General features: G+C 44.9%; 1 protein-coding gene across 1 annotated transcript in view; it reads left to right on the top strand.

Annotated features, from left to right (window-relative positions):
* tmem231 (transmembrane protein 231) overlaps positions 1-6,023 on the top strand; it is a 35,818-nt gene extending 29,795 nt beyond the window's left edge. Inside the window, exons 5-7 of the mRNA XM_038806410.1 lie at positions 1,895-1,976; positions 2,093-2,198; positions 5,203-6,023. Coding sequence (XP_038662338.1) covers positions 1,895-1,976; positions 2,093-2,198; positions 5,203-5,365 — 351 coding nt within the window. The 3' untranslated portion in view covers positions 5,366-6,023. The remainder of the gene's footprint in view (positions 1-1,894; positions 1,977-2,092; positions 2,199-5,202) is intronic.
* The last annotated feature ends 6,340 nt before the right edge of the window (positions 6,024-12,363 follow it).

A 12,363-nucleotide genomic window follows, 5' to 3' on the forward strand; every position in this document is an offset into this window, starting at 1 on the left:
TTGTGGATTATCAAGCCAAAATCTCCTAACATCGCCTACCTCGTTTCCAGGAATGTTGTATTGTAGGTTGTTTATTGATTTTAAAATAGTCCAAAGTACCTTCCTCATTAAAATTTATACCGTGTGATCTTATGTGTGTACAGTCAGTTCAGTCTGCGGGGGTGAGGACAGTGTTGGTGAATAATTAGGGTGAATAGTCCACTGATCAAAGAGGATTAGAAATGTGTACCCATTAAGGGAAGTAGAGGGCACAGGCTGAACATGGTGTTGTGCAAAGTAGAAGTAAGAATAATTAAACATACTAAATTCCAGAACCCTAATCTTTTAATTACATATTTGTTAGTTCTCAACACTTGGGCTTGAGAGATTGAGGCCTGCCCCAAAGTTTGTGGCAGCACCCCCTTCCCTATCGCCACCTCAAATATCCCCGCCATCAGTGGTACCAATTTGTCCTTAAATTTGTTATAATACTCCACTGGGAACCCATCTGGAGTTGCCACCTTCCCCGACTACATCCTCCCAATTGCCTCCTTTAGCTCCTGTTCCCCTACCAACCTTTCCAATATGGCCCTGTCTTCCTCCGCCAACCCTGGGTATTCCAGTCTGTCCAGGAACTGCCTCATCCCCTGATCCTCCCCCGGTGGCTCCGACCTCTACAAATGTTCATAGAACTCCTCAAACACCCTGTTAATCTGGTCCAGGGCCACCACCAATTTCACTGTTCTGAACCACACCTGGACAATTTCCCTTGCCACCGCCTCCCTCCGAAGCTGGCCTGCCAACATGCCTTTTCCCCATACTCAAACTGCTCCCCTTGCCCGTCTCAATTGACGCACTGCCTTCCCCATGGATAACCGATTAAAACTAGCCTGTAGCTCCCTCCCTCTGTCTAAAAGTGCTGGATCTGCATTCCCCGTGTACCTCCTGTCTACCTCCAACATCTCATATATCAGCCTTTGCCGCTCCACCTCTCTTTATCCACCTTGGCCGTGAACAATATCACCTGTACCCTCCACCGCCTTCGGGTTTCCCATACCACCGCCTGCGATACTTCCCCCATGCAATTAAAACCCACGTACATCTCAATTACCCTCCCGATCTTTTCACTAAAACTTTGGTCCCCCAGCAACCCCACACACAATCTCCACCCCAATCTCTGCACTGTGCCCTTCAAGACCATGTCCACCCAATGCGGCGCATGATCAGAAATTGCTATCGCCGAATACTCTGATCCCCTAACCCGGGCCAACAGCGTCTTCCCTACTACTAAAAAGTCTATCCTCGAATAAGCCTTGTGAATCGAGGAGCAAAAGAGAAAAACTAATACTCCCACTCCCTAGGGTGCAAGAACCTCCATGGGTCCACTCCTCCCACCCACTATTAACTTGTGCAAATCCAAGTCTGCAATGGCCCACCCCCAAACTTGCCCTCCATTCTTACCTTATCCAAAACAACAACTCTACCCCATTTAACCCATGTAACAGCATGAAGTAAAAAAAAAGAACAATAGACGCTCTTCAAGTCCCCTCCCCATGGTCTACGACCAACCCTGAGTCCCATTCCTCACTTCTACCCCAATCCTTCCACCTTCACAAACGCCTCCACCGCTTCCACTGCCTCAAAATAAAAGTCTGTGGAGTTGTAGGTTACCCTCAACTTAGCTGGGTACACTACATCAAATCATACGCCACTAGTATACAGTTAATACATTCATTTTAATAGCACCATTTTAATAGAATTCATTTTAATGTGACAAAAGACTGAGCTAACGACCGACTTGTGTATTATGGATTATTTGCATACTACCATATGTTTTTGATAGTTCAATGAAATGTCAGTCGGATAAATGGATGAACAACTGAAAGGATTTTATATATTATTTTGTATTCCCTAGGTTTCAATATTTAATGATGGAAGTCCATTTGCAAGTGCCTATGACGTGGCACGTGTTATTGCATCATATCAAGATAGAAATGGTGAGATTTTCATTGTTGTGATATTGTGAATTGGTACAACAATATAAAATATTAATCACAAACCTACATTTTTGCCTTTGAGTCTAATTTGGTCACTATATCTTTTTTGTTTTTAGTGACAACAACTTTTAGCAATCAGTATCCTGTGTGGACAGCAGGAAGAGCAGCTGATGCTCCATTTGTGATTAATGCAGTCATCAGATATCCTGTGGAAATTATCACATATCCTTTTTAAAATTCAAGATAATGTTAAAAGTTACGATCTGTCATTCGGGATTCTGCCACAGGCAGTGATTTTATTTTACTGCTTTTTGTTTCATTGTTGGTTATCTGTGAAAATCCTTTAATGTGATTGGCTGTTTAAATAGCCATTTGATATCATTGGTGCTCCAGGCTGTGAACACCTTGTAAAGAATGCGGCAATCAACTGCACGGTGATAAAGTTGAAAATCTCAGTGGTGAGATTGCTAGGGTTCTCAACAAGACAAACACCGGGCCAGTATTCTGAATGTAACTAACATTTAGAATTCCGTGTTGAGGTTGAAACAATTACATTACAGTGCTAATATTTTTTCTTTTATGAAATTGCGCTGGATGTTTTTTTAGGAAACAAAGCAATTACAAACATACAAAAAGGACGGTCTGGAAAAGACCCGCTGGCCAATTAAGCCTGCCGTACCATCATGGCTAGACACACTTTCACCCTCCCACAAGCATTGAATCTCCTGGGGGAGGCAAAAAAAAATTTGGCAGAAAATTGTCCTATTATTTGTTGAAACAACCATCTGCAGTTCTGGTCTGGTGGTAGTTAGGCTGTTGTATACAACCATAGTCAGACTCCATTTGGAGTACTGCATTCTGTTTTGGGTACCAGATTTCTTGGAGGAGAATAGTAACCTTGGATTAGGGGCAGCACAGGTTCACTAAAATGACCCTGGATTCGAGGGTTACGTTAGGAGGAAATGATTGCAGAAAATTAGCTTGTATACACTTATGTATATGAGATTGAGGGTTAATTTGATCAAGTTGGTTGAAATGTTAAAAAGCACTCTGAGGCTTATAGAGAATATATTTCATCTGTTGGGAGAATCAAGAATGTGGCGAGATGTTTTGGGATGTTTTACATCTCCTCAAAATGATGGATGTAGGAAATTTACCTGCCACCCTTTCAATTTGGCTAAAACACAGCAATGAGAGGAAATCTTTTCCCAGGTTTATTCAGCAATGCTTCAATATCACGAATTAGGATATTTAAGACATTCATGTAAGCATTCGTGGGCAGCACGGTAGCATGGTGGTTAGCATAAATGCTTCACAGCTCCAGGGTCCCAGGTTCGATTCCAGGCTGGGTCACTGTCTGTGCCAGGTTCGATTCCCGGCTGGGTCACTGTCTGTGTGGAGTCTGCACGTCCTCCCCGTGTGTGAGTGGGTTTCCTCCGGGTGCTCCGGTTTCCTCCCACAGTCCAAAGATGTGCGGGTTAGGTGGATTGGCCATGCTAAATTGCCCCTAGTGTCCTAAAAAAGTAAGGTTGGGGGGGGGGGGGGGTTGTTGGGTTACGGGTATAGGGTGGATATGTGGGTTTGAGTAGGGTGATCATTGCTCGGCACAACATCGAGGGCCGAAGGGCCTGTTCTGTGCTGTACTGTTCTATGTTCTATGAAGTGATCATTCATAGATTTAAAATTGTTGCTTTTTGCCAGCCAGGCTATGTGCTCATTGGAGTTAATGGATCATTATTCAACTTTATGGTCCATTTGGAGCATCATGCTAAAGTCTATTGCCTACCGTCTATACCTTGTCAGTTCTATGGCAGGAAATGACGCTCTCATGATAAACAAATACATTATTTTATAATCGGTAACAGTCAATATGATCTCAGGCTCAGAATTCACTATCCCCCATCTATTACATTGTAACCCAGACCTAGTAGTCTTCAAAGTTTAACGAATTATAATAGGAACAAGAAGTATAAAGAATCGAAAATGAAAGACGTTATATAATGCCTTTCATGACCTCATGAGGTCCCAAAGAGCTGTCAGCCAGTAAGAGGAGAACTTTGATCTGCCAGCTATTGCTCAATTTTTGGATTGAAGTCCAATCACACACAATGCAAGGTACTGCCTTTCATGCTGCCTTCTCAGACGTATGTTAAAGATCCTATGGCACTATTTTTAAAAAGAGTAGAGGAGTTTTCCCTGGTATCCTGACCAATATTTATCCCTTCATCAACACCATCTTCTTCTTTCATATGACTTTGGGAGCAGAAGCTGTTATCACAATTTTAATGTCAAGTTCCCTAACCAGTCCAATGCCCTATTGGAGAGCAAATGCACTCCTCAAACTTGAGTTGGGGACAAGATATTATTATGTGCTCCGTAGTTTGGTCAGGGTTTCTGCAGTTGCAACCGGACAAGGTTTTATATATAATCTGCCATGTCCAGTCCTTATTCTATTGACGGCTGTTTTCATGCTTCAGGGGAGATTGAAACCTGATCTGAGAGCGGGTGTTTTATGCTCAAGCTTTTCGCCAGGTTTCATCAATATTATGGCGTTTGAAATGTTCAATTGGTCAACGAAGGAGTTTCATAGAGCCATGTGGCGAGTTGTGAGATCTGAAATTCTCTATGGATGGGGAAGCCCAAGTTATTCCTCTGCATTTTGCTCCACCCCCTCAATTGGAGGAAGGGGTGATATTTTAGAGAACTGGTAACTACTGAGTTAGAGCTGACCTCAGAGTTCAAGAGATTATCCTCATTACTGAGTGAAGCTGCGTGCTGGTGAATTTGGTGTGATGGCTTGAGGCCCATGCAGGTGAACAATACTTAGCTGCTGAGAAGACCAGATATATGGAAGGTGGCAGTTTTTGCACCCCAGCTTGTGTGGACAGACTTATGGGTGACACTTCCTAAGTATTCCCTTTTCCTTTTTGTTTTTATTTCTTATAACTATTATAATCTGCGTTACTTTCAAGGTTACTCGGTGTCCATGAGTGTGAATTTTAAACCATAGACCACTGCTTCTGCTCAGTATGGGTGTACAACAAGCAAAATATGTGAATGCAGGACGTCTGAAATAAAATTCGAAAATTGTGGAAAATGTTCAAGAGGTCAGGCAGGAATCCACTGGCAACAAGTCTGTTGCAATACTTATACATAGTTAAACTTCTACTCCTGTATTTTGTATTTACTTCCTTCTGCGTGTTTTGTTCCTTAATTGTGATTTTACCTATCGCCCTGGTTTCTGGGAAATGATCAAGTTTGCTTGGATCCAGTATGTCAGCATTCTTCTCATATTTTTGTGGATCTTTGCGAAAATCAAGCTCTTTGTCTTCCAAAATCATGTGTTAACTGCTATAATGGTGCCACCATATAAGCAGCACCAATTGTAACTAACTACTGAAGAACTGTGTTACTGATCCCAATTCACAGCAGCAATCAAATATTCCACAAGTCATGTTGTCATATCAATATTTGATCCTTAAGTGCAATTTACTTCTATATATGCAGCATACCTCAAGTGCAAATTTTAATCTGTATTGCTTGCATACCTGTGTGAAGTAAGGGTTAAGTACAGTTATAGAAAAGGTGCTAATCACAACCTTTCCCTCAGCAAAAATATATTGTGCCCTATAACACCTTTCATAGAATTACAAGGAATTTTATAACAGAGAAGCAGGTCATTCCGCCTGTTAGTTCAATACCGGTGCTTATCCTCCCAACTTAATTGCCCAATTTAATTCATCACATTCTATCAACATATGGTCCTAGTCCTTAATCCCTCATGTACTTGTCTGTCTTCACCTTAAAAGCATCTATGGTTGGAGGTTATTCATGTCTTGCACAGAATAATCACAGCATCACTCAGTGCAGAAGAGGCTTTCGGCCCACCAACAGGTGAAAAACACCTAACCTTCCTACCTCATCCCTCATCCCATTTACCAGCACTTGGCCCATAGCCTTGAATGTTCTGATGTGCTCGTCCAGGTAATTTTTTAAAAAAGATTTAGAGGACCCAATTCATTTATTCCAATTAAGGGGCAATTTAGCGTGGCCAATCTACCTAGCCTGCACATCTTTGGGTTGTGGGGGCGAGACCCAATGCAAACACGGGGAGAATGTGCAAACTCCACACGGACAGTGACCCAGAGCTGGGATCGAATCTGGGACCTCGGCGCGGTGAGGCAACAGGGCTAATCCACAACGCCACCTTGCTGCCCCTCGTCCAGGTAATTTTTAAAGGATGTGAGGCAACCCGCCTCTGACACCCTCCTAAGCCGTGCACTCCAGACCATCAACCACCCTCTCGGTGTTTCCTCACATCAGCATGGTAGCATAGTGGTTAGCACAATTGCTTCAGAGCTCCAGGGTTCCAGGTTCGATTCCCGGCTTGGGTCACTGTCTGTGCGGAGTCTGCACGTTCTCCCCGTGTGTGCGTGGGCTTCCTCCGGGTGCTCCAGTTTCCTCCCACAGTCCAAAGATGTGCAGGTTAGGTGGATTAGCCATGCTAAATTGCCCTTAGTGTCCAAAATTGCACTTACTGTTGGGTGGGGTTGCTGGGTTATGGAGATATGGTGGAGGCGTAGGCTTGGGTAGGGCGCTCTTTGCAAGAGCCAGTGCAGACTCTATGGGCCGAATGGCCTCCTTCTTCACTGTAAATGCTATGATCACTCCCACCTCCCCCCCCCCCCCCCCCCCCCCCCCCCCCCCCCAAAACCTCCTGTTCCTCACCTTGGACTTGTGTCCCCTCGTAACCGACCCTTCAACTAAGGGGAGTAGCTGCTCCCTAACCACCCTGTCCATGCCTCTCACAATCTTGTACACTTTGATCAGGTCAGGTCACCCCTCAGTCTTCTCTGCTCCAGTAAGAACAACACAAGCCTATCCAACCTCTCGTCATAACTTAAAATGTTCCATCCCAGACAACATCCTGGTGAATCTCCTCTGCACCCTTTTCCAGGCAATTACATCCTTCCTATAATGACAGTACTCCAGCTGTGGCCCCACCAAGGTTCTATATAACTCCAAAATTACCTCCCTGCTTTTGTAATCTCTACCTCGATTAATAAAGGTACATGTCCCATATGCCTTTTTCACCACCCTGTTAACCTGCCCTTCCGCCTTCAGAGATCTGTGGACAAACATGCCAAGGTCCCTTTGTTCCTCAGAATTTCCCAATGCCAATCATTGAATACTCCCTTGTCAAATCACTCTTTCTGAAGTGTATCACCACACACTTTTCATGATTAAATTCCATCTGCCCATTTGACCGGTCTATATCTTCCTGTAGCCCAAGACACTGAACCCCATTGTTAACCACCCGGCCAGTCGCAAACTTACTGATCCTCCCATCCATATAGTCATCTATGTCGATTATATAAGTGACAAATAATAGTAGGCCCGGCACAGATCCCTGTGGTATGCCACTGGACATCGATTTCCAGTCACTAAAGTAGCCTTCTGTCATTACCCTCTGTCTCCAACGACTTGTCCAATTTTAAATCCACTTTCTCAAATTACCATGTATCCCGTGTGCATTTGCCTTCTTTAAAATGCTCCCATGTTAGACCTTGTCAAAGGCTTTGCTGAAATCTAGATAAACTACATCAACTGCACTCCCTCATCTACACACCTGGTCACCTCATAAAATTCAATCAAATTTGTTAGGCATGACCTACCTCTGACAAAGCCATGCTGATTGTTCCTGATCACATTAAGAAGTCTTACAACACCAGGAAATGAAAAATTGAAAATCGCTTATTGTCACAAGTAGGTTACAAATGAAGTTACTGTGAAAAGCCCCTAGTCGCCACATTCCGGCGCCTGTTCGGGGAGGCTGGTATGGGAATTGAACCGTGTTGCTGGCCTGCCTTGGTCTGCTTTCAAAGCCGGTGATTTAGCCCTGTGCTAAACCAGCTGACTTCTTACTGTGCTATGTCCAATGCCGGCATCTCCACATCATGGCTATTCCTAATCAAACCTTGCCTCTCAATGGAGATAAATTCTCTCCTTCAGAATTTTCTCCGTTAGTTTCCCGACCACTGACGTGATACTCACTGGTCTGTAGTTCCCTGGCTTATCTCTGCAACCCTTATTAAATAGTGAAACCTCATTGCTGTTCTCCAGTCCTCTGGCATCTCCCTCGTGACCAGAGGTGAATTCAAAATTTGGGTCCGTGTCCCTGCAATCTCTTCCCTCGCCTCCCATAGCAGCCTGGGACACAATTAATCTGGACCTAGAGGTTTGTCCACTTTTAACTTGCCAACAGCTCCAATACCTTGTCACTCCCTATGACAGATTCCTCAAAATAATCGCAGTTTCTCTCCCTGAATTCCATTCCTACATCTTCATTCTCAGGTGAAAACAGATGTGAAGTATTCGTTCAACACCCGACCAATGTCCTCTACTCCACCCACAGATTGGCCCCTAATGGGCCCGACTCTTCCCTGGTTATGAGTTTTCTCATATCCCCCCTTTGCTCTCTTAATTGATTTCTTAAGCTCAATTTGCACTTTCTGTACTCCACTAATGCCTCTGCTGATTTACTCCCTTTGGATCTAATGATGAACAGCATCACTTCATAATTTGGTTTGCACTTCTGTGGATCCACTTCATTTCAATACTAAAGCATCATATTGATGAGGAATTCACAAGATAATACCTATATGAAGCACGGTAGCATAGTGGTTAGAATTATGGCTTCACAGCTCCACGGTCCCAAGTTCGATTCCCGCTTGGGTGACTGCGGAGTCTGCACTTTCTCCCCATGTCTGCGTGGGTTTCCTCCCACAGTCTAAAGATGTGCGGGTTAGGTGGATTGGCCATGCTAAATTCCCCTTGGGTTAGATGGGTTGCTGGGTTATGGGGATGGGGTGGAGGTGTGGGCTTGGGTGGGGTGCTGTTTCCAAGAGCCGGTGCAGACTCGATGGGCCGGGTGGCCTTCTTCTGCACTGTAAATTCTATGATTCTATGAAGTTAATGGACTTTCAATAAGAAGTTAGGACATTTATAAAGTTTTAAATTATTCTCTGTAAGAACATCAAACTTTTATGAGAAGCTCTACCTCGGATACAGCACAGCAGTAGAGCACACACATAATGCCTAATAATAGATTGGAATATTTAATTGTAGATCATTGGAAAATCCTTGCATTTAAATGATCTCCATACAAATTCTTTACAACTTTCATTGTTTAGATATGTGAATTTGAATTTGTAATGTTTGCATATGTTATTGCTGATGCAATTTCAGAAACACACGTGCATTATTTATATATGTATATATGTATACAAAGTCAGAGGATGTAATATTTTCTAAGTAATGTACGATACCACTGATTTACAAATCAAATTGTGCTTTTGTTACATGATAATCTGACGGTGTTATCAGTATTTAATAGTTTGAATTACGTGATTAGATCTATATTTTGAACAGAGTTGTCCATCATTGACCTTGATTATGATTCAAAAATAAATAAATTGCTGTAATCTGTATGAGATTTGGCACCTTTGAGGTTTTTCATTTAATACGCTACGCAATAAACAGATGTATGTGGATCAGATACAAATGCTGGAAAATCTCAGCAGATCTGGCAACATCTGTCGGGAGAGAAAAGAGATAACGTTTCGAGTCCAGGTGACCCTTTGTCAAAGCTAAAGACAAAGTGGGAAATATATACCGTGGAGTGAGAATGAAAGATGAGTCAAAGCCACAGAAACCCACGGAAATGAGGCGCTATTGCCACAGAAAGCAAGGGGAAAGAGTGCTAATGGCAGTCCCCAGAGAGAACAAAAGGTGTGAAAGACCAAACTGCAGCGAAACTAACATCAGAGGGTAAACTGTGACAGATGTAGATGTGGGGGAGGGGAGGAGGGAAACAAAGGGGAGAAAGGGTAAGTAACTGGATAAGATGGGGGGGTTAATATATATATATAAAGAAAGACGAGAGAAAGAAATGGTAAAAAGTAGTTTAAATGAAATGGGATGAAAACAAATGGGTTGAGGTGGGGTACAGTTAATCATCTGAAGTTGTTGAATTCGATGTTGAGACCGGAAGGCTGTAGTGTGCCTAAGCAGAAGATGAGGGGTGGGATTCTCCGACCCCCATCCGCTGTCCTCCAAATTCTCTGGGCCCTCAAAAATCGGCCTGACATGAGTCGCGCCACCCACCTCGGAGAATGGCAGGGTCCGGCGCGACTCACTGGGACCCGGGGCCGTCCAAATTCTCCGACCCGCAATGGGCCAAAGTTCCGCAGGTTAAAAGCTGTTTAACCTGGAATTTGTGTTTTGGGCCTGGGATGTTAAGCATGGAAGAGGTAATGGGGCAGGTGTTACACCTCCTGCGATTGCATGGGAAGGTCCCATGGGTGATGGGAGAGGTGTTGGGTATGATGGAGGACTGACTAGATTATCTAAGAGGGAACGGTCTCTGGAATGCTGACAGAGGGAGTGAAGGGAAGATGTGTTTGGTGGTGCATCATGCTGGAGTTGGCGAAAATGGCGGAGGATTATGCTTTGCATACGGAGACTGGTGGGGTGAAATGTGAGAATGAAGGGGCTCTTTCCTTGTTCTGGGAGGGAGGGGGCGAGGATAGTGGCGTGGGAGATTTACCGCATATTTTTGAGGGCCCTGTCAACAACTGTAGGTGGGAAATCATGGTTGAGGACGAAGGAACACATTTTCGAAGCACTATGTGGAAAGTGGCATCATCGGAACAAATGCGACGGAGGCGAAGGAGCTGAAAGAGATGGAGTCCTTGCAGGGTGTAGGGTGCAAAAAGCTGTAGTCCAGATAGCTGTGGGAGTCAGTGGGCTTGTAGTGGATATTAGTCTATTGCAGGAAATGGAGACAGAAAGATTAAGGAAGAGAAGGTATGTGTCTGAAATGGACCAGGTGAAAGTGATGGAGGGGTGGAAACTGAAAGCGAAGTTGATGAATTTTTCCAGGTCGGGACAAGAGCATGAAGCGGCACCAAAATAGTCATCAATATAATGGTAAAGGAGTTGTGGGAGGGGAGGGGACCGGCTCAACATTGGAATTAGGGAACGGCGCAGTAGCACAGTGGTTAGCACAGTTGCTTCACAGCTCCAGGGTCCCAGTTCGATTTCCGGCTCAGTCACTGTAATCTGCACGTTCTACCCGTGTGCACGTGGGTTTCCTCTGGGTGCTCCGATTTCTGTAAACGCCGGGGGCGAGCCCGCCGACAGGCGCGGCGCGATTCCCACCCCTGCCGAATATCGGGTTGGAGAATCCAGACCCTGATGTCTGTGGGTAAATGTCGATGGAGCAGGCATTGCTGGAGGAAATAAAGAGGAAATGGGATGCTGAGATCGGTTTGGTCATTGACCAAAGGAGGGTGGGAAGGGTGGTATGGTAGCACAGTGTTTAGCACTGCTGCCTCACAGCGCCAGGGACCTGGGTTCAATTCTGGACTTTGCGTGACTGTCTGTGTGGAGTCTGCACGTTCTCCCTGTGTCTGCTTGGGTTTCCTCCGGGAGCTCTGGTTTCCTCTCACAGTCGGGAGATGTGCGGTTTGGGTGGATTGACTGTGGTAAATTACCCCTTAGTGTCCAAGGGACTGCAGGTCAGCTGGGGTTATGGGGATGTGGGTCTTGCTAGTGTGCTCTTTCAAAGGATCAGTGCAGACTCGATGGGCTGAATGGACTCCTTCTGTTCTGTGGGGTTCTATGATTCTCTGAGGGGGGAATTGTGAAGTGAGGCTGGTGAATCACATGTTTCGGTCTTGCCCCAAGCTTGTTAATTTCTGAGTCTCCTTATTTGTGGGCGTTCAGCTGGAGCTGAGCCCTTGGGTGGCCATTTTTGGAATATCAGATTCCCCGGTGCTGCAGACGGGGCTGAGGGAAGGTATCCTCGCCTCTGCCTCGTTAATAGCCCAGTGGTGACATCTGCGTGGGTGGAAGGACCGGATGGAATCTTTACACCAAGAGGAGATTAAACTTAGCGTGAGGAGGGGGGTGGAAAGGTTCTACTCGAGGTGTGAGTCCTTCATCCCCTGTTTCAGAGAACTGGGTTACTGTCAACTGTTGGGGGGGTGGGGGGGGGGGGGGGGGGGGGGTGGAGAGTTGTCTTTTTAGTTGGGTTAAGATTTTGTTTTCTTTATGCGGTGGAGGGGAATTTGGGATTGGGTGGGTGCATTTTGGGAATATGGTTGGGTTGGGATTTGCTGTATTGTTGTTGTGTTTGTTCGAATGAAACATTTGTTTGAATAAAAAATGTAATTTGCAGATGTGTATATAAATATCCTGTGTATGCACAAATGGAACTTCCAAGACTTTATAGCCTCGATTCTCCCAAAGGCAGACAAAGTGCCGACGTCGGAGTGAAAACCGGAGTGTTTTACTGCGAAGGCCACTCTTTGCCCCCTACCCT

This window comes from Scyliorhinus canicula, chromosome 9 (assembly GCF_902713615.1).
Source record: "Scyliorhinus canicula chromosome 9, sScyCan1.1, whole genome shotgun sequence".
Classification (NCBI taxonomy): Eukaryota; Metazoa; Chordata; class Chondrichthyes; order Carcharhiniformes; family Scyliorhinidae; genus Scyliorhinus; species Scyliorhinus canicula.